General features: G+C 72.0%; 4 protein-coding genes across 4 annotated transcripts; 1 reads left to right on the forward strand and 3 right to left on the reverse strand.

Annotated features, from left to right (window-relative positions):
* Window positions 1-94: 94 nt before the first annotated feature.
* Window positions 95-5,527, reverse strand: LOC142029381 (sphingomyelin phosphodiesterase 5-like). The gene is made up of 8 exons (XM_075024179.1): window positions 5,500-5,527; window positions 1,979-2,961; window positions 1,801-1,873; window positions 1,531-1,671; window positions 1,362-1,451; window positions 1,180-1,243; window positions 561-714; window positions 95-483 (listed from the first exon to the last, which is right to left on the reverse strand). The coding sequence occupies exons 1-8, from the start codon at window positions 5,525-5,527 to the stop codon at window positions 388-390; spliced, it is 1,629 nt and encodes a 542-aa protein (XP_074880280.1). The 3' UTR covers window positions 95-387.
* Window positions 5,528-7,340: 1,813 nt separating this feature from the next.
* Window positions 7,341-9,788, reverse strand: SPATC1 (spermatogenesis and centriole associated 1). The gene is made up of 6 exons (XM_075024398.1): window positions 9,463-9,788; window positions 9,235-9,340; window positions 8,509-8,862; window positions 8,115-8,186; window positions 7,886-8,025; window positions 7,341-7,755 (listed from the first exon to the last, which is right to left on the reverse strand). The coding sequence occupies exons 1-6, from the start codon at window positions 9,754-9,756 to the stop codon at window positions 7,432-7,434; spliced, it is 1,290 nt and encodes a 429-aa protein (XP_074880499.1). The 5' UTR covers window positions 9,757-9,788; the 3' UTR covers window positions 7,341-7,431.
* A 34-nt stretch (window positions 9,789-9,822) lies between these two features.
* On the forward strand, window positions 9,823-12,204 carry LOC142029538 (uncharacterized). Its single transcript, XM_075024399.1, has 3 exons — window positions 9,823-10,038; window positions 10,322-11,454; window positions 11,569-12,204. Exons 1-3 carry the CDS (start codon window positions 9,993-9,995, stop codon window positions 12,202-12,204), a joined length of 1,815 nt encoding a protein of 604 aa, XP_074880500.1. The 5' UTR covers window positions 9,823-9,992.
* Window positions 12,205-12,714: 510 nt separating this feature from the next.
* GRINA (glutamate ionotropic receptor NMDA type subunit associated protein 1) lies at window positions 12,715-18,412 on the reverse strand. Its single transcript, XM_075024183.1, has 7 exons — window positions 18,289-18,412; window positions 15,771-16,111; window positions 14,973-15,085; window positions 14,697-14,897; window positions 14,218-14,346; window positions 13,948-14,091; window positions 12,715-13,681 (listed from the first exon to the last, which is right to left on the reverse strand). The coding sequence occupies exons 2-7, from the start codon at window positions 16,075-16,077 to the stop codon at window positions 13,532-13,534; spliced, it is 1,044 nt and encodes a 347-aa protein (XP_074880284.1). The 5' UTR covers window positions 16,078-16,111; window positions 18,289-18,412; the 3' UTR covers window positions 12,715-13,531.
* Window positions 18,413-18,611: the final 199 nt, after the last annotated feature.

The following is an 18,611-nucleotide window of genomic DNA, read 5'->3' on the forward strand; positions in this document are numbered from 1 at the left end:
ACCCCAGTCCCTGCCCTGGCAATTGGGGGGGCAGCCCCCCACACACCGTGGGGCCGATGCCGGTGCAGCTCCAGGCTTTTATTTCCCTCCGGTTGTTAAAACCGCGGCTGGCGCCAGCACTGCCAGACCGCTGCCCTGCCCGCCACGGCACCGAGGGGCTGTGATGGTGGGCACAGCCCCACACCGCGGCAGCCCCACCGCGTCCGACGGGACGCCGGCACACGTTGGCGCAACTGTCTCGCGTGGGGTCCAGGAGCCGCCCCCGTGGGGTTCCAGCTTCCCACTCGTGTGCCGGTGGGCCCGGAACCCCCCCCAGCTGTGCCCGGTGCTGGCTCCGGTGCCGGGGGCATGCGCCGGGTGGACGGCTGCAGCTATCGCGCCAGCGGCTCAGGGGGACGCGGGGGTCACGTCGAGCCGCAGGGCCACGGGCAGGTGGTCGGAGCGAGTGGCCAGCTGGGTGATGAAGGAGACCCCCGCCACCTCCTGCCGGGGAGAGGGGCTGTCAGGGCGGGGGGACGGGGGGGCACGGGCACCCCCCGCCCTGCCGCTCTGGCACTCACCGTCTGCAGCGGCAGGGTCCCGTGGTGCTGGCGGTAGAGGACGTAATCCACGCGCCGGCCCTGCCAGGGGCTGGGGGCTGCCGGGTCGGGTTGCCCGCTGGAGAGGATCGGGCCCGCCAGGTACTGCTGCTGCCCCGCCGGCTGCGAGAGGGTCCTGCGGAGCGGGGACGCGGTGGCACGCATGGGGATGCGGTGGCACAGGAACATGGTGGCATTGGGACATGGTGGAATGGGGGCAAGGTGGCACGAGGACGTGGTGGCACGGGAACAGGGCGGAGTGGTGGCACAGGGACGCGGTGGCATGGGGACGTGGTGGCACAAGGTCATGGTGGCATGGGGATGCAGCGGCACGGGGAGGTGGTGGCACAGGGACGGTGTGGTGGCATGAGGCCACGGTGACACAGGGACACGGTGGCACGGGGATGCAGTGGCACGAGGACATGGTGGCATGGGGATGCGGTGGCACGGGGATGGAGGGACCCCCGCCAGTGGCATCACCCCCCTCTCCAGGCAGGGTGGCTTGGCTGGAGCATCCCCCTTCCCCACCTGGTGGCCTTTCCCGTGGGACCCCAGGCCTGTCCCCCCCCTCTCCCCCTCGCCATATCCCCATCCCTGTCACCTCTTCAGCTTCTCCGGGGTGGACACGGGCTCCTCATAGATCTTCAGGTAGTTGAGCAGGGAGCCTGCGGGCGGGGACGGGGATGGGCTGTGAGTGGGACCCCCGCCGCGTCCCCCCCACTCGGGGCTGGGGACAAGGGTGCCCCGGGGAGGGGGGCGAAGGCGGGGGAGGGCAGGTCCCACCTATAGCCCAGGGTGCGTCCTGCCCGGGCCCCCGGCAGCAGGGGTCCCGGTACACCTCGAAGAGCCGGTGCCTCTGGTTGAGCTCGTCACCTGCGGGCAGGGGGAACAGGTCTCCGCCATCACTCCCCACCAAAAACCGCCTGCCCCCCCCGGCCAGCCCCGTCCCCACCTCGGGAGCAGTTGTCGAAGTTGAGGTCCCCGCAGAAGACGTCGAAAGCCACCACGTCCCCGCGCTGCTCCTGTGCCTCCCGGAACTGCTGCAGCCAGTGCAGCCCCAGCGTCAGCTGCGCATCCCGGATGGCGGCGTCGCCTGCGAGGGGCGGTGGCGGTGGGGGACACACACACACACACGGCGTCACCGCGCGGCACCGGCAGCGCCGGCACCCCGCTTCGGCAGCGGCGGGTTGAGGCGCGGCCCCCCCGTCGTCTCCCTCCTCACCTGCGGGTGCCTGCAGGTGGGTGCAGCCGACGTAGCCCACGATCCTCTGCCCCTGCGCCGAGCCCAGCAGCACCTGGGGGGACACGGGACCCTCAGCGGGGAAATCCGGCGGGAGCAGGCAGCGCCCTGCCTGCTGCCACACGGCTGGGGAAAGGAAGGGGGGTGGTCCCCAGCTCACCTGGACGGCGAGCAGCCCCTTGGCGGCCAGGGCATCTTCGCGGGCGCCGTTGGGGAAGCCGCGGTACTGCACGGCTAGCAGAGGGTAGCGGCTGGCTAGGAAGAGCCCGCTGTTGAGCACCTTCAGCTGGCATCCCCACAGCCCGCGGGCACCCACCTCGGAGATGATGTGCGGGAAGGTGCCCCCCAGCCACCGGCGCAGGCAGGCGGCAGCGCCCGCCTCGAAGACCTCCTGCAGGCAGATGAAGTCGGCGTCTGCCGGGAAACGCTCGGACAACACCGCCGGCACGGGCTCGGCCGCCTCCGCCGGCGTGCTGCCGGGGGGCTGCCACGGGGTGTCGAGGGTTCCGCCGTAGCTGTTGGTCTCGCCGTGCCGCGGCTCAACGAGGCTGGCCCGGGCGCTGGGGGGGTCCGGCGGTGCCGGGGCGAGGTGGCGGGCGACGTAGTTGGCACGCTGCGGCGTCTGCCCCAGGTTGCTGAACTTGGCCAGGCCGCTGGGCAGCAGGCAGACGTTGGCGCTGATGAAGGTGAAGGACCGGCGCTGCCGTAGGTCCCACGGCTCCGCCGGCGCCGTACCTGCCGTGTACTGGTAGGCAAAGGGCCGTCGTGCCGCCTGCACCGGCAGCCACAGCAGCAGCCCCAGCGCGGCCAGGGGCAGCGAGAGCAGCAGCAGCGTGCTGTACGCCAGCCCGGCCAGCGCCTGACCGGTGCGGCCGCGGCACGACCCGCACCGTCTCTGCCGCTGCCGCCTCCGCTCGGCCGTCGTCTGCTGCAGGTCAAGGAGGCGGTTGACGGCCCAGAAGCTGGGGGCCAGCAGCCCCGAGGCCAGACCGTCCAGGGCCACCAGCGCCCGGCTGGAGAAGGGGGACTCCCTCAGCAGCATGGCCAGGGGGGGCTGGGATGGCGGGGGGCCGGGCAGGGGGCTGAGGGGGATCGTGACGTCCCCCCGCTCCTGCCTGGGAGCTCCGGTGCTGCCGGCACGACCTGTGGGAGAGAGACCCCGGGTCAGTCAGGGGTGGTGGGGAGACCGCAGCCGGGAGCGGGACACCCCCCGCCACCCCATCGCAGCCGCCGCGGCCGAGCCGCCACCGTGGGAACTTCCCGCGGCCAGGACCGTCCCACGCGTCCCCGGGGATCGTCCCACGCATCCCAGGGCTCTGCCGGGAGCGGAGCGAAAGCACCTGCAGAGTGTGTGTGGGGGGGGTGGCAGGGCTGAAGTGGGGCTGCTGGCCCCCGCCGTGTCCCTGCGGGGTCCCTGGGACCCCCAAAGCCTCCTCAGGCAAGCACAGCTCGGGGGGAACCCTGGAGCCGGGACCCTGTGTTGAGCCCGGTCCTGCCCGGTGGCCCCGGCACCAGCCGCCCTCGCCACCCGCACCGGCTCCCGTCCCCCGCCGTAGCCCCACGGCTGCTCATCCCCGGGACCACCCCGCAGCCGCCCGCTCACCTGCCCGCCAGGCTCGGGGTGGGGGTCAGGGGCTGCCGTCCCCCGGGTCGCCGTCCCCGGGAGCCCTGCCGGCTGCCGGCACGGCACGAGACTGAGCCATGGCGAGGTGAGCCCTGGTCAGGCCGGGACTGGCCTGCCTGGCCCGACGGGTTCGCCGGCACCTCCGTGCCCTGAAGCCGCGCCACGGGGCAGGAACCGGCTCCTCGGCCGGACACCTCACGCCACCCGCCCGCCCGCCTCCTCCTGCCCCTTCACCCGCAGCCCGGTGACTCCTGCCTGACTCCTGCCTGACTCTGCAGCCCCATGCCATCGGACAGCCCGGCCATCCTGCCTTCCCGTGCCCAATCCCAGCATGGGATGGTGCCGGGAACTGGGGATGCTGGGGTCACTGGGGTCACTGGGGATGCTGGGGACACTGGGGATGCTGGGGACACTGGGGTCACTGGGGATGCTGGGGTCACTGGGGTCACTGGGGATGCTGGGGACACCGGGGATGCTGGGGTCACTGGGGATGCTGGGGACACTGGGGATGCTGGGGTCACTGGGGTCACTGGGGATGCTGGGGTCACTGGGGTCACTGGGGATGCTGGGGACACCGGGGATGCTGGGGACACTGGGGTCACTGGGGATGCTGGGGTCACTGGGATCACTGGGGATGCTGGGGACACTGGGGATGCTGGGGTCACTGGGGTCACTGGGGACACTGAGGATGCTGGGGTCACTGGGGATGCTGGGGTCACTGGGGTCACTGGGGATGCTGGGGACACCGGGGATGCTGGGGTCACTGGGGTCACTGGGGATGCTGGGGACATTGGGGTCACTGGGGATGCTGGCCATGGTGGGGCCTCAGGGTGCCCTTGGCTGGCGGCCTGAGCTCCCCCTGGCCGTGGGGCTGCCCCGTGCTTGCCCACTGGACCGGAGGTCTCAGCTGGGGCTGTTCCGTCTCTGTCCCGTCCCCGTCCCATCCCCAGGTGCCGGCTGCGGCGCAGGGAGCTGCTTGAGGCTGCGCTGGCTGGTGGCGTCCCCAGCCTGGCAAGCGGGGCCTCGGGTCCGTGCCCTCTCCTGCCATGGGGGTCCCCTGGGCATGACCCCTGGGCATCCCCCCACTCTGGGACATGGCTGTGGGGCACGGTGCCCACCACGCTGGCCCCGGCTTAGCGCCCGGCTCTGCTCCACAGCGGGAGCCCGGCACAGCCCTCTGCCCCACAGTGCTGTGGAAGGCCTGGGCGGCATGTGCGGCACGGGGTGACTCAACCCGGGTCCCGGCACTTCCCGGCTGTGTGGGCATCCCTGATTCCCACAGGAAGGTAATTTATGGTCACGGGACCGTGAGTGTGTGGGGCCCGGCTGGGAGTGGCACCACCTGCGCGGCAGCACCGGAGCCGTGCCGTGGTCCCTGCACCCCCCCTCAGCCCTCATCCGACGCGGCGCTGCCCGCGGAGGGGTCGGTGCCAGCAGCCACCGCGTGCATCGACCCCGCGGCGCTGGCGGGGCCGGTGGGCTCTGCCCTGGTAGCAGGGCAGCGGGCATTGTTCTCGCAGGGTGACGTGGGCATCGCGCCCGCGGCGCTGGCAGCAGGCAGCAGCCTTGTCCCCGCGGTGCCGGCAGGAGCGGTGGACGTTGCCCCGCGGTGCAGGCAGCGGCAGCGGACGTTGCCCTGCGGTGCGGGCAGCAGCCACAGGCATTGCCCCACAGCGCTGGCAGCTTTGCCCCATCACGCAGGGCACCGAGGGCCATGTTTGCCCAGCAGCCGGCTCCGGAGGGTGCGGCGGCCGAGCCCTCCCTGCTGCCGGGTGCCGCCTGTGCCGCGCCGCCCGGCAGCTCCGTCCAGGCCCTGCCTTCGGTGGCGACCTTTGGTGGCCGGGGCGGGCGAGCGGCACCGTGCCCCGGTGCTGGTGGGGCTGCTCCTTTCCCCGAGGGCCAGGCAGTCCCCGAGCCGCCTGTGCTGGCTCCCTGCCCGTGCTGGCTTTCTGCCCGTGCCGGTTCCCTGCCCGTGCCGTCCCGCCGCCGCCGCCGCCACCCGTGCTGCTCCCCGGGGCCGTGCCATGTCCCGCGTCCCCCGAGCACCCCCGGCTCACCTCCGCGCCCCATGGCGCTGGGGGCCATCGCCGATGGCACCGACGCCTCCGCCTCTCCGGAGGGGCCGGCACCGCTGCCGCCGCCGTCAGCTCAAGGCCACCGTCCGCTCGGGGCCACCGCTTGCTCGGCACGCCGCGGGCTCGGCGCGCTGCCGCTGCCAGCACCGGGAGCTCAACAGGTCACAAACATCCGCTCACCGCCGGGCCGGACCGGGCTTTAATTACCCACGGCCCCGGCCGTGCCCGGCTGCCATCCACCCCGGGCCGGCCGGCTGGCTGCATTCCTGTTGCGGGTGCGTGGCAAACGCCGCCCGCTGCCACCGACCCCGGCAGCCCCCGTCTCCCACCTCCGCGCCAGGTCGTGCCACCGGCCACGTGCCGGAGCGCCGCGGGCTGGGGGCCGTGCGGGCAGGGGTCAGGCAGCGGCGGCGGCGGGCAGGGGAGCCGGAGGCCACCGAGCTGCTGGCACTGCACCTTGCCGGCCCGGTGAACACCCACAACTGGTTCTCCCAGGGCTGTAACCCCTTGTCTGCCGCGTCCTGCCGGCGCAGCCCGCGGGCATGCCGGGGGCCTGCCGAAGCAGGCAGGAGGCGGCCGCAGGCGGCAAGGATGAGGAGGGGAAGGTCGAGTGAGGAAGGGTCTGGGAGGGGTCACAGCCGCCTCCGCCGGCGCCTCGGGGCCGGGGTACCCTGCCCGAACCTGCCACGGCGCTGCCGGATCACGGCATGACGGGGTGGGGGGCAGACCCCAGTGGGGATGATGGTGCCCGGGGTCCCCAGACCCCACAGCCCCCCCCCCGTAGGACCACCTCCCCTTCTACTTGGGGAGCCTTCACCCACGCCGCCCTCCCAGCCGCTGCCGTCACCTTCTGGCTGTGCCGGTGCGGGGGGGGGGGGCGGCAGGGTATTCCCCCCACTCTTTCCCCCAGCACCATCCCCGGCATCTCCCACCCCAAGGAAGGCAAACATCCCGACCCCAGCTCCATCGTGGTGGCGGTGGCGGTGCCGGCTGCACAGGGCTGTATATGGTGGGGCAGGAGCGGCACCTCCAGCATGAATGATGTGCCCCGGCCAGCCTGCACCCGTGGGACTGACCCCCCCGCCCGTCCCCTCGCCTTGCACAGAACCCGGCGTGGGGGTCCACGCCACCCCCCCCTCACCTACCCGGGCGCTGCCGCTCGCCCTCAACCCGAGGAGCACCAGCTCTGCCGTCACAACGTGGCCCAGCACGGCACGGCAGGTGGTTTTCCTCTGCGGCCGGTTGGCCCCCCCTGCTCCGTTTCCTGCCGCCACTTCCCCTTCCCGTCGCCGGCACCCAACTGCCCCGCGGCCGCAGGCAGGAAGGGGGTTTCTTCCCTCCACCCCCCCAGTACCCTTACCCGGGCACTCCGCTGGCACCCCGGCACACCCTGGCACGAGGGTCCCAGCCGGCCATGGTGAGACCCCCGCCGAGACCCTGACCCGGCCGCACCGTGGGGCAGCCCCCCGCTCCTCGGGGATCCCCCCGCCGCGGCACCACTGACATCCCAGTTGCTGATTCCCGACTCTTGCTTCCGCATCCGACCGGCTTCCCCTGCCCACAACCAGAAGGAAAAGGACCGCAGCCTTGACCGCAGCGGGACCTCCTCCACCCCGGCACGGCTGCCTGCCCTTGCTGTTTGCAGTCCTGCTGGATTGCTGCCTGCAGCCCAGCGCTGCTGCCCGCATCCTGGCACTGCTGCCCGCACCCCGGCACTGCTGCCAGTCACGGGGGGCATCCCTGAGCAGGAGCAGCAGCAGCGACGGTGGCACTTGTGGTGCCCGCGGTGCCTGCTGGAGTTGCCAGATAAGGGTGAGGGCACCGGAGCAGGTTTATTGCACAGTGCGGGGCTCCAACTGACAGCGGCACGGCCGGTGCGGGGGCCAGTGCCGGTGCAGGAGCCGGCCCAACCGCTCACCAGAAGAAGAGGGGCTGCCCGTCCTCCTGTGCCAGCTCCTGCAGGCACTCGAGCAGCACCAACGCGTCCGGCTGCGCCGCCGGCGGCACCGTCTCGGTCACCGCATGGCGCAGGAAGGCCAGGCTGTGGCGGGTGCGGGCGTCGGGGCCGGCCGGCTCCGGCAGGATGCCGTAGGTGTTGACGAGGGACTCGGCGAAGGCCGGGTGCACCGCGGGGCTGTAGCCCAGTGCCCGCAGACGCCCCATCAGGCTGACGTAGCGCCGGGCCGCGGCGGTGCAGCACTGCTCGTCAAAGCCCCCCGGCACGGTGCCGAGGGCGGTCTGCAGGGAGAGACGGGGCAGGGTCAGCCCGCCGGCACCCATGGGTGCCTGAGAGGAAGGGGACCAGGGCACGTCGGGCTGCGGCCGCAGGCATTGAGCCCGGCTCCCCGGTTCGGCCGCGCCAGCCTACCGCCATGATCTTCTCGGGGATGTTGGCGACGGTGAAGCCGTAGAGGCGGGTACGGTCGGGGAAGACACTGGCGAGGATGCGGCGGTCCAGCTGGAAGGCGATCTCGCCCACCAGCTGCTCCCACGTCGGCTGCTGGCCATCTGCGGGAGCCACCGACGGGTGCTTACCCCTGTCCCGGGACGGACCCCGCGCTGCCATCCCGGTGACCTCTCCCCTTGCCCTCCCTGACCTCTCCCTGTGCCCCCCACCACCCCGGGGGACCAGACCGGGCCGTGCCGCTGCTGCCTGGTGCCAGGGGTCCCTGCAGGGGGGTTGCAAAAGCCAGCGTGCCGGTTTTGCGGGGCAGAAAAGCCCCTGTGCCAGCTTTGCAGGATGGAAAACTCACGTGCCAGCTCTGCCCGCGCAGGGCTGCCATGCGCCAGCTTTGCAGGGCAGAAAAGCCGGCATGCCGGTTTTGCCCGCGCAGAGGCTAACGGTGCCACGGCATCCCCGGGAGCTGTTGCTCCCCGGCTTTCCTGCATGTCCCCCCGGCACAGGGTGGCCAGAACTGCTGTCCTGGGACCTCGCCATCCTCCCCGGCCACGGAGCCGGAGCCAGTGCCAGCGCTGTGCCCCAGTCCTCACCTCGCAGGCTGGAACTCTGCGGCGGATCCCGGCTGGAGGCGAGCCGGTCGGCATCGCGGGCCGCCTTCCACCAGGTCACCTTGCGCCGGGTGTCCGGCAGCCGCAGGTCCAGTGCCTGCTGCTCCTCCGGGGACGGGGGCGGTGGGAGTGGGGATGGGGGGGCCCCGGCCCCCGATCCCCGCAGGTCTGACAGCCGCAGGCTGGGGCCACTCGGCTCCGGTGCCGGGGGGTCCCGTGGCGGTTCGGGGGGCGGCCGGTGGCTGGGGGGGTGGCTGGCAGAGCCGAAGCGGTTGAGGGGGCAGGAGAGGCGGTGGCTGTCGGGGCTGGGGCTGCCCAGCACGGTCACTGGGAGGCCTGCCAGGACAAGGACAGCGGTCTCAGTCCCCGCGGCCCCAGGGGGCCCTGCACTGTGCCCCCCCACCCGCATCCCCCACCCGCGCTGGCCTCGGCCCCAGAAATGCTCACAGGGAGGTACGAGGCAACACCAGAGGGACTGGGATGGGATGGGATGGGGATGGGAAGGAGATGAGGATGGGGATGGAGATGGGATGGAATGGGGATTGGGATGGGGATGGAGACATGGATGGGATGGGGATGGGGATTGGGATGAGATGGGGATGGAGACATGGATGGGGTGGGGATGGGGATGGGATGGGATTCAGCCCACCAGCCTTCCTCCCAGGAGCTTTGGGGTCACACTACCCCCAGACCCCCCCCCCCAAATACTTCTGCTCCCGGTGGCAGGTGAAAGCATTCCAGCGCTGATGTCGGTGCCAATGTCGGTGCCGCTCGGCATGGGCAGCGGTGTGGGCAGCGTGCCATCCTGGGGCTGCTGGTCCCAGAGGGGTTCCCAGGGGGGGATCTGGAAGATCAGGCTCTGCTCCAGGGGTGCCAGATCCCAGTCCGGGACGTTGGCTGTGGGAGGAGGTGGGGGGGTGTTTGCAGCCATGGCACCCACTGGCCCGGGACCACCGTGGGACCACCCGTACCCCCACCTGGGCTGGGGAAGGTGAAGCCTCCTCTGCTGGAGCGAGGCACGGCGGCGAGGGGGGGCGCCGAGCTGGGTGCCGTGCCGGGCTGGCCGTGCCGGAGGTGCCGCAGGTGCCGCTGCTCCTTGAGCCGCCCCACCGCCCGCGTCAGCTCCTCGTTCTCCGCCAGCAGCGCCTGGATCTCGTGCCGCAGCTGGTCATAGCAGGCGAAGACCGAGAGCCCCGCGCGTTGGGGGCGACCACGGGGCACCGGCTCCATGGCAGCCCCCCAGCACCGGACTGTGCCGCTCACGCCACCCCGTGACCCGTGCCGGGTGGCAGCGCCAGGGCCAGGGGCATGGGAAGGCCCCCGGCTCACCGCAGGACACCGGGAGCGGCCAGGGCGTCAACGGCGGGTGCCGGGGAGAGCCGGTTCCGAGGGGATGTCACAGAGGGACGGTCCCCTCCCAGCCCCCCCCCGTCACGCAGCTGCAGGACTCGGCCCCCCCTGGCACCATGGTGCTCTGTCCCGGCAGGCACCCATTCGACCACCACGAGGACGGTACGGTGGGCACCCTACGGCAGAGAGGCGTGGGGGGAGCCGCGGGTGAGGGTAGGGCAGCGGGTGGGCAGGACAGGAGGGCTGCACCCCCTTTCCTGCTGGATTTTGGCCACGCTGGGGGTGCTCCGCGTGCCACGTCCCAGCCACGCTCAGAGACAACGGCCAGCGTCGCCGTGCTCCTGAGCTGTTGCAGCAGTGCCACCAGGCACAGGGTAATCCCTGTGTGCCACGGGGGACGCGCGGTGGGGGCTCCACCTCCATCCCCCTTCTTCTGTGGTTGCAGGATCCCCCCAGCACCAGCCCGCCGGGCAGCTGGGGCCGTGCTGCGGCGGGTGCCGGGCCGGTGGCACGCTGGTGCACGAGGGGCAGCTACGGGGGGCCTGGCCCAGCCCCTCCTGCTGCTGGGACCCCCGGGACGGCTGCACCCTGCCGTACCCCTGCCACCCCAGGTGGCCCAGCGGGCCCGGTGCGCCGGCATGCTCCGTGGACAGCCTGACCAGCACCGTCTTCTCCGTCGCCATCTCGTCCGCCGGCACTGCCAGTCCACCAGCACCGTGCCGCCCCGGCGCCGAGGGGCCTGTGGAGGAGACCCTCAGCGCCATGCTGGCATCCTGCCGGCTCAGCGCCGAGGCAGCCATCGACCGCCGCTCCTTCATCGCCAGCGGCCTGGCCTCCCAGCTGCTGGAGGAGCTCCTGAGCCAGCAGCTGCCAGGGACCGAGCCGGGGCCGGCTGAGGGCTCCGAGAAGCAGTGCCGCACCGCTGCCGCCTCCTCCTCCTCCCTGGAGAGGCTGCGCCGGCACGACCGCCGCTTCCAGCGGGCCAAGGAGCACTTCCAGAAGCAGGGCTGGGGGCCAGCCGCCAACGCAGACCAGGACACCGCGGTGATGCCGTGCCACAGGCAGCCCCAGGAGAGCCAGGGCCAGGTGCGCCGGGGCCAGGGGAGCGCGGCACAGCCGTGCCGCGAGGCCCGCGGGCACCTCTTCTGCGGCGCAGCCTGGCACGCTGCCCACGGCTGCTGCGCCCGGGTGGAGGCGGTGAACAGCGCCTGCCCGTGGGACGGGGACCTGGGCACCGTCTCCCACACCTCCCACAAGCGCCGCAGCGAGCGCGGCCACGGCCGTGGTCCTGCCGGCCAGCCCCCTCTGTCCTATCCCGGCACCTGGGCACCGGTTTGGAGAGAGCCCCAGCAGCTCCCAGAGAAGTGCTGGGGCTCCCCGCAGGACGCGCCAGCCGGCCGGCCTGCCCATGGCACCGCAAGCATCCCCGGGGACGGCCAGCCCTCCTGCCCCGGCACCGCCTGTGCCATGCTGAGCCCAGAGCCACAGCACTGCTGGGGAGCTGCCAGCTCCAAGCCCAGGGCGGGCAGGGAGACCCGCCAGGAGCCAGAGCCCACCGAGCAGCCCCATGCCCAGCAGGTAGGCATCGGCGTGCCGGCCCGGTGCAGACCCATGCGTGGCCAGGCACAACTCCCGCCCTCTGGCGCAGGAGCCCCTTACCGTGCCACCAGCTCCCTGCCTTTTCTCTCCCAGCTGCAGGGCCCCGCCGGGATGCTGCGCTACCGCGATGGGGAGCCGGCACACGGCTGCGGCTCGGTGCCAGGCTGCCCACCGGGCCCACGGAGCCGGGGCGGCAGCAGGAAGGAGCCGCGCTCCCGGGAGCGAGCAGGACAGCGGGACGTGACCCAGAGCCACCACGGCCGCCGCGAGCAGGAGGAGATGCTGGTGCCGGAGAGCTGGAGCCGGGGGCAGGAGCGGGGCAGGGAGCCCGGTACTCCCAGCAGGCAGCGGCAGGAGGACGGCAGGCAGCAGCCCCCCACCCCAGACAGAGAGGGGTCCCTGGAGTGGGACCCCAGCGCCTGCCCAGGCACCACGAACATGGTGCGGTTCATCGCTAGGTCCTTCGAGCTCAGGGCCCAGCAGGAGGCGGCACGAGCCGAGAGGGAGCGGCAGGCCTGGCACTGCCGGGGAGCCAGGACTGCTGACAGCCCCCCTGGCTGCTCAGGGGGTGACCCTCGGGCCCAGAGCTGGCTGGTGGCAGAGGCTGTGGAGTGTGGCACAGCCGGGGCGCAGGCAGCGGCCCAGCCCTACCGGGGCGGCAAAGCTGGGGGCCGTGATGGCGAGGAGGGCAGGCAGCGCGGCAGACACAGCCAAGCTCCCTGGTGCTGAATAAATCCCTGCCGGTGACTGACCCCCGAGTGCCATGCGCTGCCGTGGCTGGAACGCCCCAGGGAGACGGGGAGATGGGTGATGTGGGTCCCCAGCCCTTAAAGCCTGCAGCACCGTCAGCGGGTGCTTCTCCACCCTGGCTGCCACTGCCTGTGTGGGCAGGGATTGCCTGCCCACCTCCAGGAGCAGCCAGGGACTGCAGGCAGGGAGTGGGAGAGAGGGGGGAGCGTTGGGCGCAGCCCCAGGCAGGATGCAGGCAGGCCTGCCTGCCCCTCCAAGGACAGGGCGCTCGGTACATTTAGTCTTTATTGGGGGGCCTGGGGTGCAGTGGGCGGGAGGGCAGGGAGAGGCCCGGGGACAACCCTGTCCCCAGAGGGTCCCTGCAGCCCCCAGAGAGCAGGACGGGGGAGTGGGGGGTCCTGCTTGCAGCAGGGGGCCGGCAGCCCTGGGATCGGCCATGCCAGCCCCTGCCAGCATCGGCAGGGAAAGGAGAGCCAGAGCTGGCAGAGATGAACTAGACCGAGGTTTATTAACAGCGGGAGCTGGAGCCACAGAACGGTGCAAGAACAGAGCCTTGGCCACACGGGGAGGGGGCCAGGACCAGGGCCGGGACCCCCCCCCCTCCGCTGCTTGGGCAGGGACGGGCAGGGACAGCGGCTCAGGCCCTGGGAGGGGGCTAGGTCCCCACAGGGATGCTCTGCAGTGACCAGTGCCCAGCTCGGGGACCCCCCCCACCCACTTGGATGGCGGGACCCTGCCCACAGCCCTGTCTGCAGCCCGAGGAGGGGCTGGGGAGCCGGAGGGGGGGGCCCGCTGGCGCTGACCTTGCCTGCGTGGCTGAGGGGGGCGGCGAGGGCAGCGCGTGCGCAGGGGGAGCGGGACGGAGGGGGTGAGCTCCACCACGGATGGGGGGAGAAAGTGCTTCCAGTCCGCGTTCAACACAAGGTGGGGGGAAAAGCCGTATTCACAGCGGGGAGGGGGGAAGCGGAGGGCCTGGGCAGGGGGCTTCTAGGGGGGACAGGAGGGGCAGCAGGCGGCTGCGACACCCCAGCAGGCAGGCAGGCAGGCATGGGCAAGCGCCTTGCCTCCCAGCAAGAGGACAGAACTGTCACCCCGTGCCCCCTCCCCAGCCCAGCGAGCCCCCACAGCCACTCCCGTCAGGAGCCGGGGAGGTGGCTGGGGTCAAAGGAACTCTTAACGGGAGAACTGACGAGGGGGTGCGATGAGAACACCAAACAAAACCGGCTACGGGGGTGGAGGGGGAGACCACAAACCGGGACACGCGCCGGGGGGTGGCAGGGGGGCCACGGCGGCGGCGGTGGGGCCGCTACTCCTTGGCCCTGCCGATGATGGCCAGGATGTAGAGGAAGATGTTGATGATGTCTGTGTAGAGGTTGAGGGCGGCAAAGACGTACTCCTCAGGGCTGAGTGCCAGCTGCTTGTTCCCCAGGATCATCTGCGTGTCCACCGCCAGGAACTGCGGGAGAGGGGATGTCATGGTGGGGGGACACGGAGCCTGGCAGGGGTTGGGGGGGAGGCCAGCAGCACCCCACACCCCCCACAACCAAGCAGCTGCCCCACAAGCAGGTCCCTTGCCCCCCTGTTCCCCCAGCTGGGCCTGGGTCCTGTGCCCCCCAACCACAGCCTGAACCCCCAGGGATCTGGCAGATGGCTCAGCCCCCCCATCCCGGGGAAGGGGCAGCAGCAGGAGGCAGAGGAGGACGGGGCCCCCCCGGCACTTACGCAGGTGAAGAGCAGGGCCCCCAGGGAAGCATAGATGATGTCCATGATGCGGTTCCGGATGAAGATGCAGAGGATAGAGAAGACGATGAGGACGACGAGGCAGATGATGAGCACGCCCCGGCAGGAGGTGAAGTCATACTTGGTCTGTGGGACAGGGGAGAGTGAGCAGGGAGCTGGTTCTATGCCTGGTTCAGAGGCCCCCAGCCCCAGCAGGGAGCCTGGGGGGGGGGGGGTCACCCAGCCGCCTGCCCACCCACCCCAGGAGCTGACCTGCAGGGAGAAGATGACAACACTGAAGCAGACAACAACAGTGATGCCCACGGCCATGATGACGGCATCGGTGTTGTAGAAGCTGGCGATCATCCCCACCATGTAGGACAGGCTGACGGTCAGGATGGACTGGGGAACAGATGGGCACCACGTCACACCGGCTCGGCTGCCCCACCCCTCTCCTTTGCCACCCACCGCCGGGTCCAGCCGGGCCTGGTGACACCGCATCTCCGCAGCACCCAATGTCCTTTGCATAAAGTTCTCGGCTTTGCCAAGTCCTGAGCAGGCTCTGCTCTCGCCAGGCCAGGCAGTCGCCCCCTCTGCACCCCCCAAACCCGCCCAGCCATGCCCCCTGTCCCTCCCTGTCCCCACAGCCATCCCCTGGGCAGCCTGGGGGACCTCAGGCATCCCCAGGGCCATGGGGCGCGGGGCTGCCAAAGCCACGGCCAAGCCCACTGCTGCCCTGGCACAGGACTTACCAGAGCTACCAGGTTCCAGGGGTGCTTGCGACGGAAATCCCCGCAGCAGCTGAGGACGATGAGGGAGATGAAGAAGACGGCATAGGAGACATAGTACGTCCAGACATTGCGCTGCACGAAGCCCTTCACGCCTTTCACAAAGGTGAAGATAGCCACGAAGGCGAAGGTGACGGTCAGCTGCAGGGTCAGCACCAGGAAGACCTAGGGGACGGGGACAGGTCACAGTGGGGTGCCCGAAACCCCTGCCCCCATGAAGTGCCCCTAGCCAAGTCCCACCTTGCGGATGAAGGCCTGCCGGATGCTCTTGTCATCCCAGTGCGCGGTGGGGAAGTCCTGGTTGTCATAGTAGGAGGGTGGCCCGTCCTCATGGTAGGTGCTGTGCAGGGGGGCTGCAGGGAGAGGAATGGGGCACGGGTGAAGGGAGCCAGGAGCAGGGGGGCTGCCTGCACCGCCACGCTGTGCCAATTCCCTGTCCTAGGGCCTGCCTGCCCCTGCCCACCAGGGTGGCCGCTCACCGACTCGGATGACCATGATGCCCGGTCTCCACGGCCAGCGGTGTGGCCCGGCTCCAGCTGGCAGCGGCAAGGGAAGAGGAAAGATGGGGCTGAGGGGGTCTGGGGGGTGTCAGGGGCCGGGGGGAGCAGAGCTCTGTGCCCCCCCAAGCTGGGCTTCACGCCGGCATCCCCATTGAGCTGACAGCTCCAGGTAGTGTCCCCCCCTCCCAGCGCCATGGCCGGCACCCTCCTCTGGCTGGCAGGGGCATCCCAGGGCCAGGCTTGTCTGTGGGGGCTTGTGGGGCAGGACCCCTTCCCCTGGGGGTCCCCGCAGCCCCGCTCAGGCACCGTGAGCTGCGCTACCAGCCAGACCCGCCCCCCTTGCCCACCCGCACCAGCCCCACGGCCGGACCTGCTTCTGCCCGGCCAAAATGGGGCCAGTGCTACCAAAATGGGGCCCTCCCTCCACTGGACACTCCCCCCACCTCCCAGGGCTGTCATCAGCGCCCACTGCGGGGGGCAACCCCCTCCTCGCCCGCGCCCCAAAACAGAGCCCCCCCCATCGAGCCCCATTACTTACAGTCTTGGTCCCCAGGGACCATGGGCTGCGGCTGGGCATAGGGCGGCTGGGCGTAGGGACCCTGGGGGTACGGCCCCGGGGGGGGGTACGGTCCGGGGGGATACGGCCCCGCAGGGGGGTACGGCCCCGGGGGGGGGTACGGCCCCGGCCCCTGCGGGAAGCCCGGCTGGTTGTAGGGTGCCGGGGCGAACTGGGGCTGTGGGTATGGTGCAGCGGGGTAGGGGGGCTGGGCGTAGGCCGGGGGGGCCGTCGGCTGCTGCCCCGGGAAGCCGTCGCCCGTCACCAGGAAGCTCTTCTCGTGGGACATCTTCCCCCCCCCGGCTGGCTGCCGCGCCTCTCCGCTGCGGGGAGGAGGGAGAGGGGTGGTCAGACCCGGCAGCCATCACCCCCCATGGCCACCATCCCCTGCCACCGTCACCCACCGTGGCCATCACCCCCCCCCACTGCCATCACCCTCATCCGCTGCCTTCACCCCCCATGGCCATCACTCTGCCACAGCCATCAGCCCCCCCCCAGCCCCTCTGCCGCACACTCAGGCAGGTCTGGGGGGGTCCCCGACCCGCCACAGCCTCACGGTGGGGGGTGGGGGTGTCCCCATCCCACCCTGCTCGCTCCCCAGGCCTGCACAAGATGGCCGCCCGGCGGCAGGGCTGTTGCCATGGCGACAGCCCCATGGCTGCCCCGGCCTGGACCCTGCGGGGAGGCCTTGGCCATGGCGGTGGCCGGTGCGGGGGGCCTGTGGCTCGTGGCGGCCGCCGGCAGCGGCAACAGGAGCCCCGGCGCTGCCCGGCTGACCCGCGTTGCCAGCCCCGCTGCCTGACGCTGCCTGCCCTGGGACCAGCTGCCATCCCCGCTGCCGGAGCACCGGGGTCCAACCAGACCCGGCACCGTGGTCTCCCCTCACCAGCAGTGACCGCCGGCGAAGGAGTGGGACCGGCAGCGGTGCCACACCGCAACCCGTGGCCCTACCTCCGGCTGCCGGCTGGCGAGAGGGGCCACGGCAGCGGGGGTTTGCCGCAGGCACCGGGGACGCCCCCGCTCCGGATCGCCGGGCCCAGCCACCGGCAGACGCCGATTCTGCGCGGAGCCCGGGATTACAAAACCAGGCGGCTGTGGGAATGGCGGCTCCGGCTGCGGCCCTGCGCGGTGATCGCCTGCCGCCGGTGCCGCCGTCGTGATGATAAACGCGGCCTGGCACGCAGCGGGGACAGGCAGCTGCCCGCAGGGCTGGCAGCTGGCAGGCAGAGCCCCCGGCCAGCCCTGCGCAATCCCACACCGCAGCAGGCGGGACGTGCCGGAGCCGGTGCCGCAGCGAAGCACCGGCATCCCTGGGCCTGCAACCGGCGCCAGCGCCAGGGCCTGGCCAAGTGACAGCTCGCCTGGCCGGTGGCGCAACCGAAGCCGGTTGCCCGCGTGACATCCCGGCCCGGTGCCACCAGCCTTGGGGAGGGACGGGGTGGGGGCTCGGCCCTGCGGCAGCGCGGCTGCGGGCACGTGCCCCCTGGCCCGGCAAGGGGCCACCAGCCCAGACCCCCGAGCACAGGCAGCCCTGGGGGAGGGCAGGGACCCCCTCGTGGGCAGTGCCGTGGGGGCATGGAGGGTGGACGGAGCACCCCGGGCTGTGGACGGCACCGACACGGGGTGGGGGGCACAGGGCGCATACAGCATGGGGTGCACCCCAGATGGGGGGCACAGGGTGTGCGCAGCACGGGGGGCACATGGTGCAGGGTGCAGCCCATGTATGGGGTGCATGCAGCACGGGGGGGGGGGGCAAGTGGCATGGGGCAGGGGGGACAGGGTGCATGTGGCATAGGGTGCACCCTGCATGGAGAGCATCGGGTACAGGGGTTGCCTGCAGCAGGAGGTGCAGGGGGGTCAGGGGGTACAGGGAGTGCAGGGGGTGCCTGAAGCAGGGGTTATGGGGGGTTCAGGGGGTGCCTGGTGCAGGGGGTTCAGGGAGTCCTGCAGCAGGGGGTGCCTGCAGCAGGGGTTTCAGGGGTTTGCAGGGGGTCCTGCAGCAGGGGGTGCCCGCTGCACGAGGCAGAGGCACACCACCGGGTGCGCAGCTGGATGCAGCACAGAGTGCAGGGGGGTGCCTGCCTCCCGCCCCCCCCCCCGGTTTTTCCCGGGAGCCCCCGTAAGCGGCTTTGCCCTGACGCCCGGTAATGCCCCAGCGCGGCCTATTTACGGCAGCAGCAATCCTAATCCTCTGAGCGCTGCCCCGCAGGGCGGGGGGGGGGCTTCGGCCCCCCCCGCCGTGTGCCCCCGGGAGCGGGGTCCCGCACTGCGGCCCGGCTCGACCCGCTCGGGGTGCCGCTCCGGCCGCCCGGTTGTGTATCGTCCGCCCCCCCCCCCCCCGCCGCGCACCGGCCCCGTCTGCGGCGGAATGCGGCAGCGCGGTGCGGTGCGGGGGCGGGAACGGCGCTCGGGGGCGGCGCCGGGGCCTCCGTGCCCCCCCCTCCCACCGCAAACCCCCCTCCCCGGTGTACCGGACCCCCCTCCCGGTACCCCCGCTCACCGGGCCGGGCCGTGCGACAGCGCTGGCTCCGCTCCGCTCCGGTCTGGGCGGGGCCTCGGAGAAGGGGCGGGGCCTCAAGCAAGGGGGCGGGGACAGAGGGAGGGCTAGCTCCGCTCCGCCCTTATTAGGCGGGGCCTGCGGGGGGGCGGGGACGCGCGGCAGCACTGGCTCCGCTTCGCCCCGACTTCTCCGACGTGCCGGGGCGGGGCCTGAAGGGAGAGGCGGGGCCTGCGGGGAGAGGGCGGGGCCGTGCGGCAGCGCGCCCCCGTGTGGTGGCAGAGCCCCTGCCTGTCCCTGCCCGCCCCCCCCGCTCCCCCCCGTGT

This window comes from Buteo buteo, chromosome 3, assembly GCF_964188355.1.
Source record: "Buteo buteo chromosome 3, bButBut1.hap1.1, whole genome shotgun sequence".
NCBI lineage: Eukaryota > Metazoa > Chordata > Aves > Accipitriformes > Accipitridae > Buteo > Buteo buteo.